The sequence below is a fragment of the Pelobates fuscus genome, chromosome 6, assembly GCF_036172605.1.
Source record: "Pelobates fuscus isolate aPelFus1 chromosome 6, aPelFus1.pri, whole genome shotgun sequence".
In the NCBI taxonomy this organism is placed as follows: domain Eukaryota; kingdom Metazoa; phylum Chordata; class Amphibia; order Anura; family Pelobatidae; genus Pelobates; species Pelobates fuscus.
In genome coordinates this window covers 102,436,100-102,462,645 of record NC_086322.1, presented here as the reverse complement: position 1 = coordinate 102,462,645, position 26,546 = coordinate 102,436,100, and the positions used below count along the sequence as shown (strand labels likewise).

Below are 26,546 nucleotides of genomic sequence, written 5' to 3'. Positions count from 1 at the left end.
AAAAAAACCATGGCAATCTTTCTTTGAGGTGCATTACATACCATCTTGTTATCGTTAACTCATGTTACCCCACAATGCCTCCTCTTTCTCTTCTGTACCCCATAACGCATATGCCATAATAAAAGAAAGATTTACAAAAAATAATTTGGGTTCATGTCAAAAAAGGTTAAAAAACTACTGCGCTAGACGCACTCCTATTACCACACACTGTGCGACAGGCAGGGAAAACCTTATACCTTTAGGTGCCCTGTGCGAAAAATCTTGAAAACGCTGCACCCTCGCCACACGCCCTCATCTAATACCAATTACCATTTAAAACAATACATTGTTATTGACCCCAAAACAAGAGATTGGAAAGCTTAATAAAAATATTTTTTTTTTTACACACAGGCATAAACTTGTAAGAGCAATATAAGAATAATATACACCGATCAGCCACAACATTAAAACTACTGACAGGTGAAGTTAATAACATTGATTATATGGTTACAATGGCAGCTGTTAAGGGGTGGGATATATCAGTCAGCAAATGAACAGTCAGTTCTTGAATTTCATGTGTTCGAAGCAGGAAAAATGGACAAGCCAAAATATCTGAGAGACTTTGACAAGGGCCAAATGAAAGGTTACTGAGATCAAGGGACCCTCTCCTGGTGCAAGCATTTTTGATACACAGGTTTGGATGCATTTTGCGATCCCACCCACCCTCCCCCCACACTTTTTTTTGCTGTACAGCACACAGAATGGCTGTGTGAACACAGCACCGTCATAACTCCCACACCTGCAGGGCCCCCTAACACTTTTACTTTTAAGGGGTTGCAACTCCATGCAAAAATAATGTTACTATAAAAACCAACCAAACAAACACAAAACACGGTTTATGAAGTAACCCTTGTTGGCATGTCCCGCTCCTGTTAAAAAAAATGTATGATGGGTCTGTTTGTGGTGTACTATGTGTGGCTAGAGGTTGTAGTGTGTTTGTGTGTGCATTCATGTCTAAGGGCCATAGAGATTGTGTGTATCAGATCTATAGAGTGTGAGTGTCAGAAGTAGCTGTAGATAGAGAGGAGACATTCTTATCCCTGGTGGTCCAGTGGGGCTGGGCATCCGGTTGGACTCCTCCTGGTATAGATCACGAATTACTGTCTTGCAAACTCTGGCACATACAATTGATGTTGATGTTGTACTGCTCTGGCTGTCTGCAGACCATGAGCAGCTGTTCTGACAGCTACTCATGGTCTGCACCTTGCAGTAGTTACAGACTAGAGGCTGTCTCCCCTGCAGTATTAGAGCAGAAGCTGGGGCAGACTGTGTGGAAGGCCCCCAAGACCTATGTTGGCCACTTGATACCCCTGTTACCCTGTATCTCTGCATAGCTCGCACACCCCAAAGGCCAGCACTAGTGACAAGGTGTGGGTAAATAAACCACCCAAAAAATAACAAGGTGTAAAATTTCCCCTGAGATCCCACACCCTTAGTCAACAATGGATTGCAGCAATATCTATGATATTAAATAGATATTAGATAGATACATATTAAATAGATAGATAGACAGACTGATATTAGATAGATAGATAGACAGACTGATATTAGATAGATAGATAGACAGACTGATATTAGATAGATAGATAGACAGACTGATATTAGATAGATAGATAGACAGACTGATATTAGATAGATAGATAGACAGACTGATATTAGATAGATAGATAGATAGATAGACTGATATTAGATCGATAGATATACAGACTGATATTAGATCGATATTAGATAGATAGATAGAAGATAGATAGATAGACAGACTGATATTAGAAAGATATTAGATAGATAGATAGACTGATATTAGATAGATAGATAGATAGACTGATATTAGATAGCTAGATAGACAGACTGATATTAGATAGATAGACTGATATTAAATCAATAGATAGAGACAGACTATTAGATAGATATTAGATGGAGATAGATAGATAGATAGATAGACAGACTACTAGATAGACTGATATTAGATAGATATGTATGTAGCTGTATCTCTGTCTATTCTGCCCATTACACACAGTTAATACTAATACTAATAATAATAATAATAATATAGTAATGATCAGGAAGCAGAGCAGTCTCCCGGCCCTGCTGGTAGTGCTGGCAGAGGGCAGGGCGGGGGATGCAGTGAGGGATTAGGGAGGAGGAGACAGGGGGAGCAGCCTGCACAGAGAGCCGCCGCTGCACACCGGCCCGGGGACGACATGTACATCCTGCCAGTGACGGGGGATGCGGGAGCAGCATGAATCCCCATGGCAGCCATGACCCCGGGGCGGCCGGCAGTGACTTCCCGTGCTGCAGGAAGCGGGAGCATGGGGCGGACAGCCTCCCCGCCGGTATGGCGCTCTCCCGGGGAAGCCATGACGGCCTGAAGAGCGAGCCCTCCTGCCTTCACAGCCCCGGGGATGGAGAGCCCTACCCGCACCCCCACAGGCCCTCCTACACCGTGCCCCCGGCTCCCGGCTCCCGCCTCATGCTGACCGCCGTGTCCGGGCTGCTGCTCGTGTCTCTACTACACCTGAGCCAGGATTCTGCACAGCCCGGGGGGGCCGCCGGCGGGGAGCTCAGCCTCACCGTGCTGCTCCTGCGGGGCTCTCTCTATCTGCTCTGTGCCCTGGGCGCACTGATACTGGGCTCACTGGGTGCCCTCTATGCCACCGGCCGCCCAGCTGCCATCCCGGACTTCACCCGTGCCAGGAGCGCCATCATGAGAGGGGTAAGCAGAGCATAGCATGCCCATAGCAGCACTGACAGCTGTCTATCAGCACCATGCCCTGCCAGCTGTATAGTGCCCTATCAGCACCATGCCCTGCCAGCTGTATAGTGCCCTATCAGCACCATGCCCTGCCAGCTGTATAGTGCCCTATCGGCACCCTGCCCTGCCAACTGTATAGTGCCCTATCAGCACCATGCCCTGCCAGCTGTATAGTGCCCTATCAGCACCCTGCCCTGCCAACTGTATAGTGCCCTATAGGCACCATGCCCTGCCAGCTGTATAGTGCCCTATCAGCACCATGCCCTGCCAGCTTTCTATCAGCACCATGCCCGGCCAGCTGTATAGTGCCCTATCAGCACCATGCCCTGCCATCTATATAGTACCCTAACAGCACCATGCCCTGCCAGCTATATAGTGCCCTATCAGCACCCTGCCTGCTCTATGATGCCCTATCAGCTCATTCCCCATCAGCATCCTGCTCTGCCAACTGTATGGTGCCCTATCAGCACCCTGCTCTACTAGCTGTATGATGCCCTATTACCTCATTCCATATAAGCGCCCTGCCCTGCCAGCATTCTGAATTCCTGCCAGCACCCTCATACCCATTCCCTACCAGTATCCTACCCTGTCAGCTGTCTGATTCCCAGGCTGTAACTGCTTTAATTCAATTAGTCCTGGCTTACTGCTCTGCAATGTGCTGCTGACTGGCAGGGAAAGGGATTGACCCTGTGTGCACAGTGTCAGAGTGACATTAATCCTATAGTTGTCAGAGCATGCCAGTGAGACCTGGCCATCCCATAGGAAAAAGTGATAGTCATATAAATGTATTGCAAATGGGGGGGAATTTTTTTTACGTTTTCACGTATTCTATGCACGCCGAGATGACTGGTTGGTTGTTTTTCCATGTGGTACCTTATGTTAAAAAAAAAATAATATACAAATTGAATTAATACATTTTTGGTTATTGATATGATTGACTGTGCTTTCAAGCATGTTGGTTCGTGTGTATTTCTAACAGAGACATTGAAATAATTAGTATATGCTGTAATAACATCAATTTGGCTTTAATAAGTTTACAGGAATTAGTGACACAAATTTGCTCTAGAGTAGACTAAATGGGTCAGGGCAGTCCAAAAAAGCTACTAAGGGCCTTATCTTTACCACAGCTTTTAGAAATAAAAAGAAATCAATGGGGGAGGGGTGTCCTAAAAAATGGTGTTGAAAGCTGTGGTTGCTTTAGACCCCAGGCTGAACTGGTAGTAATACTGTGGTGATTGATGATCCTTGTTTCATAAACCTCTTTCTCCACTCACAATTAAGAATATTACAAAGATTTCTGAATTTATTTACTCTTCTATTAAATAATTTAAATTGATTTACAGATGACTTGCCCTCATTTGTCTCTCAAAGTGTATTACGTGTCATACCATTCCTGTCTGACTTGTTGGAAAGGTAATATAATGCTGTAGAGCGTGAATGGAGAGTGGTGTAATTTGTTTCGGTAAGGAACCTGTTTTGATTTTGATCCTTAATGCAAGAATCTGTAACTTTTTAATTCTGGTCTGACAATAACCACAAGTTGGGGAACATGTGCTGCCAGATTTCAGCCCTTTTGGAGTTTCAGATATGTGAGTAGCATGTCAGAAAATAATATGTACTGTACTAGTACATATTATTGTTATAGACCACAAACTATGCAACAATGTGCAATGTCAACCAGCAGTGGCTAAGGCCAGTAAGGTATTCATTCTCGGGATGAGAATATCATTTTGCAGTTGAAGGTTTACTCCAACCAGGAAAATGTTTCATAACGCACTGTTTTGGTTAAAGTAAGCCTTACTGTGCTGATCTGCCCCACCAAATTACACACACACACACACACACACAAAAATCTTACCTTAAATCTTACCTTAAAACACCATCACCAATGTCAAGTTCTCCCAGCACCCTGATCCTCCTACATCAACTATTTTTCCGATCTAGCTAATGATATCCCAATGACACTCCACATCCGGCAGTAGAGGGGTTAAACTTAGTATGGGAAGTGTTTAGCTGCGCATACTGATTCCAGGCACCATGACTACTTCAAATAACTAAAATGGTCATAGTGCTTGGAGTATACTCTTTGTATATTGTGCCTTGCTTATCCATTAGATAAACATTCACTAAGGTGGCTAATTATTCTGCAGGAGACGTCTTGCAGTGTTTTTCTGTGGAGGATATTATGTCACTCACATCTCCTTCCATCGTTTCTAGTATTGATTTAGCCCCATACTGCCAGTTTGTCTTGTTTACTTAAAGGGATCCTATAGTGCCAGGAAAACAAACCCGTTTTCCTGGCACTATAGGTTTAATAGATTCCCGCCTCCCTCGGGGTCCTCCTCCCGCAGCGCTGAATGGATTGAAACCCCTTCAGCCACTTACCTGAATCCAGCACCGATGTCCCGTGGCACTGTGTCAGGCTACGCCCATGCTCCTCCCCTGCCGTCAGCCAGCAGAGGAGACCTAATGTGCATGTGCGGCATGTGCGCGCACTATGCCTCCCCATAGGAAAGCATTATTCAATGCTTTCCTATAGGGAAATTTGATGCTGGAGGTCCGTGAGGACGTCCAGCATCCGATAACTGACCAAAGGTCGATTTGGATTCCGGAAGCCCTCTAGTGGCTGTCTGTTAGACAGCCACAGAGGGCAGACTTAGAGCCGCAATGTAAAAATTACAGTTCTCTGGAACTGCAATGTTTTACATTGGAGCACTAAGTGCAAAAGGGTCACAGCACCCAGATAATGAGCTGAAGTGGTCCTGGGTGCCTACAGTGTCCCTTTAATCTCATGCTTCCAGGCATCCATGACCTCTCTTCATTTTATCCCTCATCCTTCATTCTTGGCCTGTTGTGTTTTGTTTCTGATGACTGTTGCCAAAATTGTGTCGATGCCCTGAATAATTTTACTTCATCTCTGTTTATAAGAAGGCACTGCTGACTGTAATAAACTTCTAGTGGTCAGATATTTAGTCCTTAAAGGGCACCACGATAGCAACATAATTACTACTACATTATAGTTATTTTGGTGCTAGGAGTCCCCTTGACTGTTTAAGAATGTTCTGACACTCGTCACTGTTGTGCGCCGGCAATCTTTCCAGTCTGATCAATATAGTAAATTGAAAGTTTATACTTCTGCATTATCATACCAACTCGTATTAGGCTGGGACATTATTCATTTGTTGAAAGCCACCAGCTCCATAGAGTACTTTGTATGGAGTGACTAGAGGCCACAATGTGTGAAACACGTTCTCTGTAAAATTAAGGTTAGGAGAGCTAGGACTGTCTTACCTTTTAAACATACTACTGTCAGACTTGGCCTGGCATGTCCATGTTGGGGTTCAAAGATAGGTGGATCCCAGATGGGAGCAAGATATTGATGTATCACTAGATGGGGTGGAATGGGAGTGCATGTGGTAGGTAAGGACTGTGTTTGTGTGGCCCGGCAGCAGCAATGTTACAAGATAGTCATGTGATGGTACATCAAACGGGTTCAGCTCTTGTATATAGCAACTGTTTTGTGGGGTTTATGCTGGAGGAATTGTGTGGGAGAGTGACCGATGGTAAAAGTGTTTTTTAGGATTTATTTTGAACTATATTTTTTGTAAGTTTATAGACCTGTCCCCCTGGACGTTACTGTCACCAAAACCAGTTGATGCATAAATTATTTTGAAAATGTTTATTGCAAAATCTAGCCTTGCTACATTTTAAGAAGGTTATAGGGCAGTAATAACAAGCTCTTTTGAGCCAGTGTGCCTTAACCTCAGCATAAAACCAACTTATTATCTCAAAGTGCCAATACTGCAGTAAAATGTAACTAGTAATTAAGAGGTATTCTTGTGTCAAAAAGAAAGACCACATAGTTCTGGGTAATTCTTGTATGTCAAACAACAGTTATTCTTGTTAGGTGTAAGCTCAATTGTAATTTGTCTTATTTGTGAGTTATGCGTACCTGCAGACTGCTATCCCTGCATGAATGAGTAATTTCAAACTCTGACAATAATGAAGTGGGTAAAACTTAATTGCCTCTCCCTAGAAGAACATTTCTTGGGAATGGTTCTGTATTATTACCACCCTCATTACACAGACTTTTAGAAATGTTGGTTTGTTTTTTATTAGTATATCATAATAATAGCAACCAAATTGCAGGGCCATTGTACACTTGTATATAGGCACATGTATCCCATACATATGAAAACAGGATGAAAAAAAAAAGTTACTTGTTTTGAAATCCAATTTAACTCCTAAAGTAGCAGGGCTGTGTAGGTCTATCAGAAGGAGTTACAGGACATGCCACCTCTAAGCTTTGCCATTTCCAGGAAATTTCATGGTTTCCATGGAGAAATATTGAACCTATTTCTAGTGCTCCCTCTCTTAATTAAACATGAGACGTTCCAATTATTTTTATTTTCAAGCCTTATATGTTTGCAAGGAGAAAACACCGCAACCAGATACATAGGTGTCTGTGGGTTTTGCATGAATAAGCTTGGCATGTGAAGGACCACAGAGTGGTAATGTGCTTGTGATCCCTTAATGGAAAAGTGGTTTATGTTGGAGGTTTGACCCTATCCACTCTATGGCTATACCCTTATCGCTCAAATACATGTATAATGCCTGCATAGGCTAGGAAATAGAACTGCTATTGTACATTTTCTATATACCTTAAATATTTATATAATTATATTGTTGGGAAGTCCCTTATCTATTGCTGCCTCTTGAGTTTAGCTCCACTGAGCTAACGCTATTGCTGCCTCTTGAAGGATGCTGGTAGTCAGCCTGGCATGCACTCACTCCAGACTGACTTGCCCCTTTTGTTGTCACCAGGGGCACAAGTTGTTGCTCACCTGCCTGCCACCTGCAACATTATCAGGGACCTGATATGCATGTGTGGCGAGTGTCGGGCGCACCTTCATTTCTTCTCATTGGGAAGCATTGAATTCAATACACTCCTATCAACTGCCGCATCACGACTAGTTTTCATCCGGCAGTGCAGCAGAAATCCCTCTAGTGGCTGTCAAAAAGACAGCCCTACACTGCACAATTACAACCAAATACACTTAGCAACCCGATCACGAACCAAGAAATGATCGACACGATAAAATCATTGCCAAACGGGAAATCCCCAGGCCCAGATGGCCTTAACAACACCTATTATAAAAAGTTCAGAGAGACCCTGGCACCTCAACTGGTTAAAACCTTCAATGAAGCAATAGCCACCCAGTCTTTTCCCAAATAAATCTTATTAGCACACATAGTTACACTCCCAAAACAAAACCAAACAAAACACAGCACTACAGAACTTTAGGCCCATATCGCTTCTCAACACAGATGCAAAGTTACTTGCAAAAATATACGCCACGAGGTTAGGATCTGTGCTGCCGCACATGGTGCACAATGATCAGGTGGGGTTTGTCAAGGGGAGGCAAAGGTCGGACAACACCAGGAAGGTCATAACTATACTGCACAAAATACACACACAAGGCGAGGGAGGGATACTGGTCTCCCTAGATGCAGAAAAGGCCTTCGACCGTCTGCACTGGGGATTCCTCCAGGCGGTCCTAAAGAGATTTGGAATCCCGGATGGGATAGTGGCAGTAATAAAGGCCTTATACAGTGCACCAACAGCGCAGGTGCTGAATTCGGGATTCCTGTCAGATCCCTTTAAACTCACCAACGGGACGAGACAGGGATGCCCCCTCTCCCCATTATTATATGTGCTAGCACTGGAGCCCCTGGCGATAAAAATGAGAGAACACTTCCATACACGGTGTGAGAATGGGGGGAAACGAATACAAAGCAAATCTCTTTGCGGACGACATCATGCTCACACTTACGCAACCCCTAGTGTCACTGCCGACAACAGAACTTTGGCAGAATGCATTCATAGCACACAAGGGCAGATCCAGATGCGCTTCCGACTTAGAACTGATGCGCAAAATACAGTACAGATGGTACATGGTGCCGGCTAGGCTAGCGACTATCTACCCTCACACGTCTATGAACTGCTGGAGATGTGGGAGGGAGAAAGGTACGATGTATCACATATGGTGGACATGCCCCCATATCACCGCATACTGGGCGGAAGTAGGCAACATAATTTCGATCGCTATGCGCCAAACAGTGAAACTAGAACCTGAGTGCGGACTCCTTTTCATGACCTTAGAGAAACTCACCAAAACCCAAGCATTCATAATGTTTCACATACTAATCGCAGCAAACCTACACATCGCAAAGGCGTGGAAACAGACAGACACCCCAGGCATAGACACAGTGATTAAGCAAATCACGACGAATATAGATTACGAGACAAGGATACACACAGGGTATAAGTTACAAGATTATAGAACGAGAGCCAAACAAGAGTGGGAAATATTCCTGGAGAGAAACAGAGGAGAACGGGGAGGCAGCGGCACACCATAAGACACATCTGTAGGAAGCAGGAATAACGCGTGGTGAGAGGGGAGAAACTGGATTAAATCTGAAAGCTCACACAATACCCCTGAGGGAGAGGAACAGGGACGCGGACACCAACAATGTACATAGTTGTGTCAGTTGACACCCAACACTACCAAGGGGAGACAGATAGACTACTCACTAGCCACCCAGACAGAGAGACAAAGCACCAACAACATGCAATGGGTAACGCAAAGGGACCGAGCAAGGCCAAACGTTAAAGGAGGCCTGTCAGGACATACTCTCTGGGGTTGACGAGGAATGTGGTACAATTCTCCCTTCCCGCCTTCCCTTCCATTTGGTATCCATACCACATATAACACCCATGCTTTTACCAGTACATTCTGAAACAAGGGGACTCCCATAACGGAGCACAAACAGACGATAGAAGAAGTAAGGCAGATCAAAGCCACATAATCATCAATGAATAGACAGTGTTGCCAGTTAAACACCACATTCGGATGTAACACGTATTGACGAATAAGCATGTATAACACTGCATTGTACTGACTAAAACTGTAATGTTGTTAAAGCTACCACTAACCCTACCCCTCTTGCCTTTTGTACCCCATGGATACTTAAGAAAATAAAAATTGTCAAAATGAAAAAAAAAAAGACAGCCCTACACTGGAAACATTACAGTTTCTACTAAACTGTTTTACATTGCCTGGTTAAAATAACAGGGCTGCTGTACCTAGACTACTTCTTTGAGATGAAATGTTCTGGTTCTTTAACTTGAGTCATTATGGTCCCTTTCTGTTTGACCCCCCTTTATAGTGCAGTGATTATAATAGGTAACATTTGTTGTTACTCTGTGTTCCACATTGACATTGGTATGTGTATATTTTTCTCTAAGATGTTCAAATAGAACATTCTGGTCTAATGTGAATGTGTATAGTTGCATTTCCAATTTTGTTATTATAATACTCATTTGCATGTCATTTGCTTGAATTGCTGAACAAGGAGTCATTAATATAAGTTTGTTGCTTCCACACATCATAAACTCAGGGGAGGTGCTTGTTGGGTTACTTATGTTAGGTAAATAGCCAATACCCTCTGAAAAGCTGTTTCCAGTGAACCAGTCAGAGGCCTGAATAGTGTAAGTATAGGACAGGGATAGGCAACCTTCAGCACTCCAGATTTTGTGGACTACATCCCCCAAAATGCTTTTACACCCATAATGCTGGTAAAGCATCATGGGAGGTGTAGTCCAGCCCCGGCAGTTATACCACGCGGGCTGGGGCCATAACACATGGCAGGGGTCTGTAGGGTGGCCGGCCCCCTGAAATGACGGGCCCGGTTGCAGCTGCAACCCTTGGGACAGCGGTAGTTCCGCCACTGCCCGCATACAACACAATATATAAAAAAAAAAACATGAAAACAAGCAGGAAAATCAGCACCTAATTTATACCCAGATAGCTCTGATCTGAATGCCCAAGTTGGCAATATAGTGCCTGCATCCATGGAGAATAAACAAATCACCACCAGGGTAAAGATTTGACCAGGCGCTAACAAGGTGCATGCCGAAAAGCATTCCAGAGTAAATGTCCCTTAGGCCGGTCAAATATCGAGACCTCCTGCAGATGAACAAAGGGTGGCTCCCATGGCTCTCAGGGAGCAATTGTTACTTTCAGTCCCTAGTACCTCCCGTTCAAATAGCGCTCTCCTGGTTGGTCAGAAAGTGGGGACAAGACTGAGGTAGCAGTTAGCCAGCCAATGCGAGTAGACACAACCAAGCTAAAGTTCCATAGAATTACTACGAAGTCCAAAGTTCTCGCGGCTCATTGGCCAGCCATTGGGAGAGGCGCTCTCGGGTGTTTAGCATGGGGGGGAGGAGGAATGTGTCCAAGGGGTAGTAAAATAGTCTTTTGATGAAAAGATGGAGGGGATCCAACAGGATTTGCCACACATATTCTTAAACATAGCCAGTATTTTAAGCGTTCTTATGAAAGTAAAATAAAATTGACCATTATTATGCATTGAAATTGCACCTGTGGTAAACTACATTTTATTTTTGTTTAGTCACATGGTTTAGTGTGGCCTTTTTTTTTTTTTTTTTCTTCCTCGATAACACCAATTTTGCCAGTATCTATTTGTGTTCTTTTATTTTGTTTACTAGGTGTTAATATCCCTTGGAGGAAATAACATTAAAAATCTTACACATTTATCACCTTCAATAATATCTCACAAATATGTGTCTTTGATATTAAAGACCATTATAGGCACCCAGACAACTTCAGCTCAATAAAGTAGTCTGGGTGCCAGGGCCCCCTAGTTTTAACCTTGCAGTTAAAAACATAGCAGTTTCAGAGAAACTGCTATGTTTACTCTGCAGGGTTAATCCAGCCTCTAGTGGCGCTTTTGCGATTTACACTGAGTCAATCTCACTTTTTTGACGCTGGAGTCCAGCGTAAAAAAGATCCCCATAGGAAAGCATTGAGTAATGCTTTCCTATGGGCGGGTTTGAATGTGTGCGCGCACCTCTGACCACGCCTGCATGCGCATCCAGCTCCACTTGGGAGCCGACGTCAATGGAGGACGAGAGGTCACCAGTGCCTAATTAATTAACCATTTTATTCGCTGCGGAACGGGCAGGCTCTATAGCGTTAGGAATACATATTTGTATTCCTAACGTTATAGTCTTCCTTTAATGCATGGTTCAGTATTTCAGATTTCACATAATTCATTACAGTTCATTGTCCTTTAAAAAATATGTTGGCATAACAATTGAACTTGCCAGCAATATTTCATTTTACAGCACTTGCTGAGCTGTTCTTTAACTTCTTCCCAACCAAAGACGGAAATTTTCTGTCAAGCTTGTCCTTGTCAGGATCGGGACAGGGATCCAACACGCAGAGTACAAACAGGAGAAGTTACGTATACCGGACCTTAGAATGGCCGGACTAACGTAAGGAGTAAGCAAAGAATGGTCTAGAGACAAGCCGAGGTCGAGGGAACGAGAGAGCAGGTAAACGAGAGACAAGCCGGGTCAAAAAGGTAATAGAGGTAAGCAGGGTAGAAATAATACGAGCCGGGTCAGAACCAAAGAGACAAATAGAAATAAGAGCGCTGAGTGACTAGACTAGCTAGAACCACGACAGGGCAATGAACCAATACACAAAACCTTATTTTATACCCTGGTTCTAAATAGATGATCACGCCCCCGACGAGTCCTGATTCGTGCTCAGGACTTGATTGACAGGTCGGAACGGATAGTCGTCATGACGTCGGCTACTAGAGCCGCGTCATAAAAGGAGGCGGATCAGAGGCGTCCGGCGTGTAAACGGCCGAGAGGACTGCGAGGAACGAGTGAGTCAGCCCCTCTGAGAGGGCGGAATTCTAAGTGTCTCACCTCCTCTGAGGTAGAGACAACAGGTACCCTGACAGTCCTTGTGTTAAGGATCCTTGACGGAAAATTTCCATAATTTACTAAAGTTAACCCCAGATTGCCGCAATCGCGGGTTTAACACTCCTCGGTATTCGAGGCAGACAGGGAGCACCAGATCGCGCTGTCCCTGCAGCTGTGATCGCTCTGACAGGCTGTCACAGCGTGCACATGTGCTGCAGGGACTCACGATCCTCCTCCCTGCTCTTCCACAGATCAGTGATGATCTGCTTCTCCATGTAAAAAATACAAATAAAGTTAAAGTAAAATCCCTCCCCCCCCCCCCTCCTTTTCCCTGCTTTAATAAAACCTCATTTTATTTATTTTTTGTTAAAAACCTCAGGGGTTAAATTTATTTTCATTAATTTTAAATATTTTAAATTATATATTTAGCTAGCTGGGGTGGTCGGAAGTTAGTGGGGATTTTGGTGTTAGGTTAGCTAGAGGTGACAGTTAAAAAAGGTTTTAAAAAAGCTTTAACCCCTTAAGGACCAAACTTCTGGAATAAAAAGGAATCATGACATGTCAGACATGTCATGTGTCCTCAAGGGGTTAAAAAGTTTTTTAAAAGTTTAAAAAAATGTTTTAATAATGTTTTAAAAAGGAAAAAACAAACAAACGAAAAATAAAACACCCCCCTTTACTCCAAATAACTTTTTTCCTAAGCTGGACATATTAAGCATACGCTATTACTGTATTGCCAAAACTGTGAAAATAAATAATATATATATATATATATATATATATATATATATATATATATATATATATATATATATATATATATATATATATATATAGAGAGAGAGAATTAATTTATTTACGTATATGTGACATAAAATTAAAGCCCTGCTTGCCCTCTAAAAACGGTATATAATATGTGTTGGTGCAATAAATGACAGAGATGCAAATTGCGTTTAACACAAACAGCAAAAAAATGCAAAAATGGCTTGTATCCTTAAGGATATGACAAGGTTTTGAAGCTGTGTCCTTAAGGGGTTAACATAAACTAAACTTGCCTAGGTTAATATATATGAGTGTCTGTACAGTCTGTCACATTTCCTGAAGCTTTCTGTTTGAAAGTGTGTCTGTGCCTGTGGTAATGCAGCAGGCCCAGCTGGGATGAGTAGTGTCATATGGGGTCCCAGAGGCAATGTGACCATTGTGCCTAGATCATGCGGTGGAGTACAACATGCGTACTGCTGCAGCTATCACATTCCTGTTAGCCAGCAGGCAGGTAGCAAAGTGAGGAGTACAAAGAGGAACTGCCAATAGCTAATAAAAAGTTAGCTAAGGGATTGTATATTAAAGTGGTCTGGCTACAATGCCCCGGTCCCCTTAACCCTGTAATGTCAACATTACAGTTTCAGAGAAACAGCAATGATTACATAGCAGGATTAAGACTGCCTCTAGAGGCTATCAATCAGACGCTGGACTTGATCATCTAACTCTGGACGTCCATCAATGCTTTCTTATAGGGAGGTCCTAATGCGCTCGACTTGCATGCGCAATACCCCTTCCGTCTGATGTCAGATGAGGCGGAGCGCCAACCCTCTGTGCTGGAATTAAGTGGGTGCTACAAGGGTTTTTTAGCCCTTTATTGGCCGCAAGTTGCATTCTTTCCACCCAAGTCCCACTTGATCACATACCATACACGGCTTTGGGAGGTATGTGCAAAAGGCAGTGTGCATATATGTTTACATGTGTGAGGTTAAGTATGTGACTATATACATGTGTGCATGTGTGAGTATATGTATGGATGTTTTAGATTGGGGGGATGTGTATATGTACATGTGAGTGTGTCAGTATGATGGAGAATAGTTTGTAGCCTGATAATTTCACTGAACTATACTATGGTGAACAGTAAACATGCTATTTTTGTTTTTCCTTAGAAATACCCATATCTCAGCCAAAAGAAATCATGATGGTTTTTAGTCAGTTCGATTGTGGTTTCTATAGAATGCAAGGCTACTAGTCACTGTAAAGTGCAAAACACTGAAAGGCTATAATTTTAAATAAGTTTATGCCACTTCCCAAGATTTTTAGTATGACATTTACGAATCACCTATGTTTATCAAATATTATTTGCGAGTTGTGTTAAATTAAATTTGATGTAGAAATCGACACCTATTTATTGTGTAACAGTATGTCGCCATCTTGGCTCCCTGTTAGTTGTTGTTTTTAAGCTCTGTTTTATAGAGAGAAGAGGAGAAATTAAACAATGTTTTCTCTTCCTCATTTGCATTATCTGCCTGGACTGAACTCAATTGTGATGCAATTTGCTAAATGTTTACTATAAATGTAAAAGAAAATAGGTGATTTTCGGGGGGCGGGGCCTGACAACGGAAGCGAGTGGTCGCACATCGCTGCAGCTCCCGCTCGGATTTCTACAATCCGGCCAATCTGAGGGCATCCGACACCAACCTGGGTCGCAGAATCTCGGTCTGAGTCCGGGACAGACAGCCGACACTGCCGATGCCGTTCTTCCACACGCCCGGCTCAAAAACACGACGCCGAGGCGGCAAGGCCTACCACGCGGGCGGACGGCAGAGAGACTCAGGGGAAGGAGTTTGGCCCTGGGGAGCACCAGACCTAGACGACTGGTACCTTAACCTGCCACACACAGGTGAGATGGGGCGCAAATCTCAGAAGCTACCCACACATACCCCTAAGCCACAGCGCGACATAAGCCAGATGCTACAGGCCCCAGGCGCAACGCGGCCCACGTCTCAACGAGACGCTTCACCACCACCCTCAGAGGAGGAAGACCCAACAGATAGCCCACCACTCACTCCCTGTCACCCAGCTCACTCACGGGTAACAGAGGAAAATGCCCCAGCATCCAGGAGCGATATCCAGGCTATGCTGACAGGCCTACAGCAGAACCTCAAGCAAATGTGGGAGGCTGACCTGGCAGCGCTGAAAGGTGATGTGCTTGCAGTGACAGCACGTACACAAGCCACCGAAACGGTAGTGGGGACCTTACAACAGGGCTTACAAGAGCTGGAGGAGAAAGTACAAAAAATGCACACCACTCAGACTACCCTATCTAGACAAGTCAACCTGCTGGACGACAGGGGGAGACGCAAAAACGTCAAAATCAGGGGGGTGCAGGAATCCGTACTGTTGGAGGAACTACCACATTTCATCAGACGCCTCGTAGCCGCACTACTCCCGGCCAGACAAGCTAAAACCTTCCTATTCGATGGAATATATAGAATTGCGAAATCCCCGCAAGCACCTACTGCAGCCCCACGAGACATCATACTACGGTGCCAGTCCATGTCAGACAAGCTAGGACTCTTAGCAGCGCTACAGGGAAAGACACCTCTGGAATTTGAGGGTTGCCGACTATCATTCTTCCAGGACTTGAGCAGAGCCACACTTCTATGGCGTAAGCAAATGCAACCACTTACTAAACCACTCCACGCAGCAGGCATCACCTACAAGTGGTCCACTCCGGGAACCCTGTGGGTTACCAAAGACAACAAGCACTATAAGGTCATGGACCCCTCCGATGGACCTGCTCTAATGGCAACACTGGGACTCCTAACTCCGACGACAACCTCACCGCCGCAACCAGGCCACCGACCCAGGAGTGTGGAGGTGCCAACAACGGCAGCAACAAGACCCCGTGGAGACACCAAGACCTGAAATACCACGCCGGGTCTGAGACCCTTGGACTATTATTGGACTCTCTCAATAACAAAGTTAGCAATGTTTGCAGACCTCTATATTTCTGGTCCACCTCCTTTTTAGTTGCAATAAGATAATGACCCGTGGGAGGCTTCACCAACTGGCCCTGGTGACCCTCTCCCCCCCACCCCCCCCCCCGCCCTAGGGTAACAGGGCATTTCAAGCAAGGGAGCTCTACATAATAGATACTCTAATGACCCCACACAGAGGCTTTTACTCACCTCCCACTCACCTAGACATCTACTAGACTCGAACACTCGTTACCTCGCGCTTACACATAGCCACCTTCATCACCGTAAATAGCCATGCCACACAGCGCACCTCCGGTCCAGGCGATAACCCTAGCCCTGGACCCCATATGGAGCATCATTCTTACACAGATATCAGGGATCGGGTGGGATTTGACCTACACAGGGAAAGGCATACCGGACGCTACACGCCCCACCAGCTAGATGTCTCCAAAGTACTCGCGCTGGCACACATAGACGGGTATATATTCCCCTACACTCTCACCAGTTAAGGCCCTCGATACAACTTTTCAGACCACTAAATTTTAAAAAATGTGCGAATTGTTCCTCACCAGTATATACCATGTTGAAAATTTTTATGAGCCATGTTCACACTTATGCGGAATTACCAACATGTTTGTTCTTTCCACCGCACGCAAAAAATAAAGATTTACAATGTCAGTCTATGGGAAAGAAAAAAAAAAGAAAATAGGTGATTTTCAATGTTTTATTTAATGGTGTAATTTTCAAGAAAGGTGAAGAGCTCCCTTCAACAATTTCTTAGCGTGTTACCTGTTATTTATATTTTGATCCATACAAACATCAAAAAAGAAAAAAAAATAATGAAAATAATTCTCTAATATAGAAAACCAATACACAAATAAAAAGTGAAACACTTGGTGATTATGTAAAGTGAATACAAAGGGAATACAAAGGGAAAATCTTCACAGCCCGCCCCGCCGCCCGCCATGCCATCAGCCAGCCACTTAGACTTGGCTTGTCCGTGAGAGAGCCCGCCCTGCCGTCAGCCATTTTCTATCACTCCTCATGGTAGAGAAGTGATAGAGAGTGGAGCTGATAGTTAAAGCTCTGTTATTGTCAGATAGAAAGCTCTGTTAGGTAGGGACATGGAAAGCTCTGTTAGGTAGGGACATGGAAAGCTCTGTTAGGTAGGGACATGGAAAGCTCTGTTAGGTAGGGACATGGAAAGCTCTGTTAGGTAGGGACATGGAAAGCTCTGTTAGGTAGGGACATGGAAAGCTCTGTTAGGTAGGGACATGGGAAGCTCTGTTAGGTAGGGACATGAGAAGCTCTGTTAGGTAGGGACATGGGAAGCTCTGTTAGGTAGGGACATGGGAAGCTCTGTTAGGTAGGGGCATGGGAAGCTCTGTTAGGTAGGGGCATGGGAAGCTCTGTTAGGTAGGGGCATGGAAAGCTCTGTTAGGTAGGGGCATGGAAAGCTCTGTTAGGTAGGGACATGGAAAGCTCTGTTAGGTATGGACATGGGAAGCTCTGTTAGGTAGGGACATGGGAAGCTCTGTTAGGTAGGGACATGGGAAGCTCTGTTAGGTAGGGACATGGGAAGCTCTGTTAGGTAGGGACATGGAAAGGCTCTGTCAGGGGCATTGATAGACTTTAACTGTATTTTCCAAAGTGTTCAAATCTTTTTGCTCCAAGTCTAACTCAAAAATCTTGCATAAGTTCAGGTTTTTTTTAAGAGTGTTAGCAAAATCAGCATCCTTTTCAGTGAGGTTGTGAGATCTGTATTTTTCAAAGTATTTTTTTTTTTTTAAAATTCTTTATTTTTGTTGTGCGTGATATAACAATGGGCTCGGTCAGCCACAATAGCAGTTCCAAGCAGTAATGTAATAAACAGTTATAACATAACGTGGCATAGGAGTATACAGCACATTTTTAGTTTTGGATGATAACATGTTAGGGTCCAACGCTTCAACATTATATATAGAGTTAAACAGGTTAAACAGAGGTATTGGTAGGTACACAGCTTTTTATATCGATTTTGTTATTACGAAAACATGCTTAGTACAACTAATGAGTTCCAGGCAATTATTCCAGCTTAGTAGAGTATTACAGGATAACGTCTCAAGTTAAACAGGCTGGATGTGTGTGTGTGTGGGTACCCGTCTTTTTAAGCCGTTGACAAGTAACCTCATATGTTAATTCGCTTGGATAGTTTAGTTAGTTATAACTACTACGCATTGAGGCAGCTAGGCTATACTTTTTTATGTTAACAGGTGGTACCTGGTAGTTGATAATGCTTTTCATATTATAAGGGGAAAGCGTAAAATATGCACTGATAGGGCACAGTTACGATGTACGCTAGGGGCAGCGGGTTATCTGCTGTGTGGACCGCCAAGACAGGCGCGGGAATTACATAATGATTGAACAAATATGTAGCGGTAGATAAACTGCACAATTCCTAATAGTAGCGTTAGACCAGAACAATTGCACTTTAGAGAGCGGCAACCTTGCTATAAGAATTGCATTGCATGCCTATCCTGGTGCCTGTGCTTACACTGAGATTAAAAAATAATTATAGATGAGAGAGAAAGTAACAATAGAAAGATAATAACAGCAGTCCCGATGATAGTGTCTGGTCAGCCCTTGCCTGTTCGGGGAATGTCATCGCCCCATGGTGCAGTCAATGTCCAGAGAGCCTGCAGTCCAGACATGGCAACGTGCCAGGTGTAGGCAAGGTGTTCGCTGGGGTGTATCTCTGTAAACCTGCGCCATGCTTTACTTGACTGACTGTATAAGTATTGATTAGTACCGGTTGCAGATCTCCTTGCTTGGCTCGGTCGCGGGCTGCTTGGTTTCCTGCGCGGTCGGTTCGCTGTGTCCGCCATTTTGGGTCTGTCTCGAAAGGCTGTGTCTCTCCGGGTCTTGCGTCTGGAGTTGGTAAGTAGGCGGTGTAGCCGATGGTGTCTGCTTGCTGGTTGCCCCATGATGGCCTTTTTCAGGCCTTGCCTGCTCTCTGTAGGTTTCTTTTTTGCCGCTTTTGGAGCGGCCCGGTGAGGATGCCTGCTCGTCTTGGGAGTGAGGTCCGGGTGGGGAATTACTGCTGTCCCTCCGGCTTCCCCTAGTGAGCCCTGTGTAGTGCTGTCTGGTGGCGTACCTTGTGCTGCTGGCCAGAAGAGTGCCTCAAGCTTCTCCCATAAAGCGCTGAATAAGCCATTGAGACGGAGCTCGGTTTCTTCCTTGGCACTGCACATGGCTGCGGCGTGCGGGCTAGACGCCATTTTGCAGGCTTCAGTATCGTTTTCTCGTTTCAGAGATTTTGTTGCTTGGGTACCCTTCGTTAGGGAGACTGTAAAAGGGTGGTCCGCGATAACCCCCGCTGGACCATGGGGGGGAGGGAACGAGGGCTCTGGGTCCACGGTCTCATCGTCATTGGCGGCAGGAGAGCGCCCGTCTCCACTGTGCCCGCCATGCTAGTAGGCCTTGCTGGGGTGTCGGGTGCATATCGGTGGAAACGTCGCTGGACGGGTACCGATTTGTGCAACCCGTTGTCCCCTTGCTTGTGGTGGCATTTTTGTAGCTGTAAGTCGTCTTTAGAGTGGTGCATATTGCCGTTCAGTCGGTTTGAAGCAGGAGCTCCTGCAGCCTGCGACCGTTCAGCATGGCCTCCAAGCCCCGCCCCCAAAGTATTTTGTTTTTTACCAATAAACAACCATGAATTTGGAAAGCTGGTTAAAGCAGTGAACTCTTCAGAGAAAAAAATACTACTTCTACTTGTTTGGCACTTGTAGAAACTGAGATACAACTAAAAATCAAGAAAACATGCCCAAAATAGTTGTATCTACTTTTCCTCAAATAGCAGAGACAAGTGACAAGTAAAAAAAATAAAAATTAAAGCTCACAATGCTAGCAATCTTCTTCTCAAACAAAATAAGTTAATATGATGATAGCTACTTGTCATTTGGATTTACAAATGCCAGAAATGAAGATTGTCCTGAAGCACAATGCGTACTTTGCAATAAAATATTGCCAAACCGTTCATTATCACCTACTAAATTACGTCGTAATTTTGAGCAAAACCATGCAGAGTACAAAGATAAAAACATTGACTTTATTAAGCGAAAGCTAAAGGAGTATCAGAAGAGTAAACAATTTATGAGTAAAAAAATGTCTAAAAGCTAATGAAAAATGCACAGAGACTTCTTACAGAGTGAGTTACCGCATAGTACTTGCAGGAGAAGCACACACAGTTGGGGAATCACTAATAAAACCATGTGCCAAAGAAATAGTGTCATGTATTTTAAGTGAGAAGTTGAGTAAAAAAAATTTAAGCTGTGCCACTTTCTAACAACACGGTTTTGCTCCGTATTCATGATCTTGCTTATGACATCCATACTGAACTAATATCTTGACTGCATCAATGTTATGGGTACTCACTGCAGTTAGACGAGTCCACAGATGTTGCAGGACTTTCCGTTTTGTTGTTGTTTTTTGTTGGATAAAATTTTTGACAAACAGATTGAAAAATACTTGCTTCTGTGTGAAACTTCGAAAACTCATACCACTGGTGAGAACATCTATAACTGTATCCAGAAGTTCATGAACACACACAGTATAAATTGGGACAAATGTGTAGATGTGTGCAGTGATGGTGCCAAAGCAATGATTGGTAACGTGGCAGGTGCTGTGACACGAATAAGAAATGTAGCAAAAAACAGCACCAGTTCTCACTGTGGTCTTCGCAGACATGCAGGTAGCTAATACTATTTCAATCTCACTTAAAACTGTGTGCTAGACCAATCGGTCCAGATTATAAATTTTATGAAAAGTCGACCATTAAAGTCCCAACTATTTAAAATAATTTGTGAAGATATGGGTAGTCACCACTCTGCTCTGCTTTTGCATTCAGAAGTCCGTTGGCTATCACGAGGTAAAGGTCCTTGTTAGAATGTTTGAATTGCGTGAAGAGTTGTTTGCACATTTCCAGCCTCATAAATTTGGATTATCTGATCGATTTAACAAACACTCTGTGGTTATCCAAAGTAGCATATCTTGCAGATATATTCACAAAATTACATGATGTATGTTTATCACTCCAACGAAAAAACGCGAATATTTTTAATGCAAGAGATAAAATATTTTCACTGTCTCGTAAGCTGCAGTTTTGGACCTCATCTGTCGAGCAAAATAATTTGAACTATTTGCCAACACTTAAGGATTGTCTTGAATAATCAGAAATTGAATTTGAGGATGAAATTTGCAATGAAATTGTAGATCATCTTCACCATTTAATCACATCTATTAACCCCTTAAGGACCGGACTTTTTTTGAGATGTACATTTGCGACCAGGCATCTTTTTGACACTTTTGTGGTGTTTGTGTTTAGCTGTAATTTTCCGCTCTCTCATTTACTGTTCCCATACAAATTATATATTGTTTTTTTCAGGACAAAAGGGGCTTTCTTTACATACCATTATTTATATAATCTCATGTAATTTAATTTTTAAAAAATGAAAAAATATGATGAAAAATTGAAAAAAATACATGTTTTTTGACTTTTATGTAAAAAATCTTTTACTCATCTACAAAAGCGAATGAAAAAACTGCTAAATAGATTCAAAATTTTGTCCTGAGTTTAAAAATACCCAGTGTTTACATGCTTTTTGCTATTTTTTTGCATGTTATAGGGCTATAGGTACAAGTAGGATATTGCGGTTTCAAAACCTATATTTTTAAAATGTATCAATAGTGACATTGTAACACTATTATCTGTCATAAATCGCTAAATAACACCCCACATGTACATATTTTTTTTAAAGTAGACAACCCAGGGTATGCAATATGGGGTATGTCCAGACTTTTTTAGTAGCCACTTAGTCGCAAACACTGGCCAAAGTTAGCGTTCATATTTGTTTGTGTGTGAAAAAAGTAAAAAACTAAATTGAACGCTAATTTTGGCCAGTGTTTGTGACTAAGTGGTTACTAAAAAAGACTGGACATACCCCATTTGCAATACCTTGGGTTGTCTACTTTTGCAAATGGTATGCCATCATGGGTGTAATTCTCATTCCTGGGCTACCATACGCTCTCAAAGGCAACGTAACCAACCTGGCCATTTTCAATGTAAAAATATGACCCATATATTTGACCCTGTACAGAGGCGGCTCTCTAATTAGGCGATTTAGGCGGCCGCCTAAGGCCTCGCGGCCGTCTAAATCGCCTGAGGGCAGACTGACATGTCGGGTTCTCGGTCTATGACCGAGGACCCGACACAGGAGGGGGCCCGGCGGCCTGCCCGGTATGCCGCCGGGTGCGAGGCCCCTCCTGTCAGGCCGCCCGGGGAGAGAGCCAGCCTCAGTCTGCAGCTCCGCCGGGTGTGAGCTGCAGACTGAGGTCTCGCGATCTCCAGCCAATCAGAGCGTTGCCGCGGGTTACCACGGCAACGCTCTGAATGGAGATCACGAGACTTTGCCCATGTGGTCTGCAGCTCTGCATCCGGCGGAGCTGCAGACCGGAAAGCCCACTGGACCACCAGGGAGCCATCCAGGACACTGGACCACCAGGGACAGAATGACCCCACTGGACCACCAGGGAAAAGGTACATTTTGACCCCATCTCATCCTGTCATCCCCATCTCACCCCCCCTCAGCCCATCTCACCCCCCCCTCACCCTGTCACCCCCCCTCACCCCATCTCACCCTGTCACCCCCCCTCACCCTTCCTCCCCTCTCACCCCACATCTGACCCTGTCACTCACCCTGCCACCCCACCTGTCACCCCCTAATACTGTTACCCCCTCTCACCCTGCCACCCCACCTGTCACCCCCCTCACCCTGCCTCCCCTCTCACCCCACATCTGACCCTGTCACTCACCCTGCCACCCCACCTGTCACCCCCTCTCACCCTGCCACCTCACCTGTCACCCCCTCTCACTCTGCCACCTCACCTGTCACCCCACCTCTTACTCTGTCACCCACCCTGTGAGCCCCCACACTATGTCACCCACCTTACCCTGTCACTCCCCACACACCGTCACCCCACCTCACACTGTCACCCTCTCTCACCCCACATCTGACCCTGTCACTCACCCTGCCACCCCACCTGTCGCCCTGCCACCTCACCTGTCACCCCCTCTCACCCTGCCACCTCACCTGTCACCCCCTCTCACCCTGCCACCTCACCTGTCACCCCCTCTCACTCTGCCACCTCACCTGTCACCCCACCTCTTACTCTGTCACCCACCCTGTGACCCCCACACTGTCACCCACCTTTCTCTGTCACCTTACCCTGTCACTCCCACACACCGTCACCCCCTCTCACTCTGTCACCCCCTCTCACTCTGTCACCCCCTCTCACTCTGTCACCCCCTCTCACTCTGTCACCCCCTCTCACGCTGTCACCCCCTCTCACGCTGTCACCCCCTCTCACGCTGTCACCCCCTCTCACGCTGTCACCCCCTCTCACGCTGTCACCCCCTCTCACGCTGTCACCCCCTCTCACGCTGTCACCCCCTCTAACGCTGTCACCCCCTCTAACGCTGTCACCCCCTCTAACGCTGTCACCCCCTCTAACGCTGTCACCCCCTCTAACGCTGTCACCCCCTCTAACGCTGTCACCCCCTCTAACGCTGTCACCCCCTCTAACGCTGTCACCCCCCTCTAACGCTGTCACCCCCCTCTAACGCTGTCACCCCCCTCTAACGCTGTCACCCCCCTCTAACGCTGTCACCCCCCTCTAACGCTGTCACCCCCCTCTAACGCTGTCACCCCCCTCTAACGCTGTCACCCCCCTCTAACGCTGTCACCCCCCTCTAACGCTGTCACCCCCCTCTAACGCTGTCACCCCCCTCTAACGCTGTCACCCCCCTCTAACGCTGTCACCCCCCTCTTTCTCTCCCCTCTTACACCCCTTACACAAATGTAACCCTCTCACACTGTCACCCCCTCTTACTCTGTCACCCCCTTACACTAATGTAACACTCTCACACTATGCCACCCCCTCTTACTCTGTCACCCCCTTACACTAATGTAACACTCTCACACTATGCCACCCCCTCACACTATGCCACCCCCTCACACTATGCCACCCCCTCACACTATGCCACCCCCTCACACTATGCCACCCCCTCACACTATGTCATTTTCCCCACACACTCTGTCACCTCTCTCCACACACTCTGTCACCTACCTCCATACACACTATCGCTCCCTCTAAACACACGGGCACCACTCTGCGCACTCTGGCACCCTCCTGCTCTTTTACACTCACCCTGCCACAGTTACTCCTTTACTCACCCTGTAACCCCTAAAGGCAATCATTCTACACACTGTCATAAAACATAGCGTCGCCATGAACTTAATAAAGGCCACAGGCAGTACACAAACATACACATGCTCAGGGAAACATACATACATATACAAAGATACTCACTGCCAGACACACACTCTCAGGCACACACAGGTAGACAATGCAACAATGTATACAAAGACTAGTTCTCTATATCCAGTACTGCAAGCTTCCCCTTCAATATATCTACAGCTTCTTATAAACACACACAAGTCAACTGCAATTTTTTTCCAATAATGGTGTTAGTGGGGGCCTCATGTATGAATTTCGCCTAAGGCCTCGCCAAGTCTAGAGCCGCCACTGACCCTGTAACTTTAAAAAACGCTATAAAACCTGTACATGGGGGGTACTGTTATACCCAGGAGACTTTGCTGAACACAAATATTAGTGTTTCAAAACTGGAAAATGTATCACAACAATTATATCATCAGTAAAAGTGCTGTTTGTGTGTGAAAAATGCAAAAAAAGTCACTTTCACTGACAATATCATCGCTGTGATATGTTTTACTGTTGTTTTGAATCACTAATATTTGTGTTCAGCGAAGTCTCCCGAGTAAAACAGTACCCCCCATGTACAGGTTTTAGGGTGTCGTAGAACGTTACAGGGTAAAATACAGTGATAGCAAATTAAATTCTCTGGACTTTCGGCCTGGGTTGGCAGGCAGGTCCCTTAAATTGCAATCAATAAAATAACTTAATTATGTAAAAATATTACATAAATACGCACGTAGAATTTAAATATATATGCATATTTATATATTTGAAGTCTACGTGTATATTTATATAATTATTTATGTAATTTTGTATATGGACATATGAATAGTTCGTATTCTTTTTATTTATTTATATATACATAGATATATATACAATTTCATTCTAAGTGTATTTTGATATAAATATATATATTAATATCAAAATACAGTTAGAATAAAATTTCGTATAGATATATAATTTTTTTTAAATTTTTATTATTATTTTTAATTTTTTTAGTTTAATTTAAATTACTTATTATTTGTAGTTTATAATAATATATATACAATATATATAGTTATTATATATATTATATATATATATACACGTGTGTAATTTAATTATAAGTGTATTTTTATATTAATATATGTACATATTAATATAAAAATACACTTAGTATGACATTATATATATGATATTTAGACGTTTATTATATATATAATATACGTCTATATATCATATATATATATATACACATATATAATTATTATTTTTATTTATTAACTTTAAACTTTATTTTTTTTTAATGATTTTACACTAAGCAGGGAGACTGCCTGTCAGCACAGACAGTCCCCCTGCAGGCAGAGACTAGGACACCTATTGTGACCATGTGGTCGCCCTGTTGGGCGATCACATGGCCACAGGGGTCCTAATCCGCCATGGGGAGACTGTCTGTCTGGGCTGCAGGCAGTCTCCGGGGGAACGACCGCGATCGGGTAAGTACATTGGACCGTTAGGACGGTTCAGGACCGTCCTCGGTCGGCAATGCAAAAATGCCGATGACGGTCCTGAACCGTCCTCGGTCCTTAAGGGGTTAATCAGTATTTTCCATTCTTGAATGAAAACAATGAGTTGGTTCGAAATCCATTCATAAAAGACAAGCCAGACAATTTTTCTGATGTAGATTTTGAGAATCTGATCGATAGAACTTCTCATTATGATGTGTATAAACTTAGTAAAAATGTACATAGAGGAGAAAAAAAATGTGATCTCCACTGGCTTTAATACACATCACAGCTTTAAAGGACCACTATAGTGCCAGGAAAACATACTTGTTTTCCTGACACTATAGGGTCTCTAGGTCCCCCCCACCCTTAGGGTCCCCTTCCTGCCGGGCTCTAGGGTGAGGAAGGGGTTA

General features: G+C 44.2%; 1 protein-coding gene across 1 annotated transcript in view; it reads left to right on the top strand.

Annotated features, from left to right (window-relative positions):
- The first annotated feature begins 2,194 nt into the window (after nucleotides 1-2,194).
- The window catches only part of SNX25 (sorting nexin 25), a 200,037-nt gene continuing 175,685 nt past the window's right edge, over nucleotides 2,195-26,546 (top strand). The window contains exon 1 of the mRNA XM_063458117.1: nucleotides 2,195-2,752. Coding sequence (XP_063314187.1) covers nucleotides 2,279-2,752 — 474 coding nt within the window. The 5' untranslated portion in view covers nucleotides 2,195-2,278. The remainder of the gene's footprint in view (nucleotides 2,753-26,546) is intronic.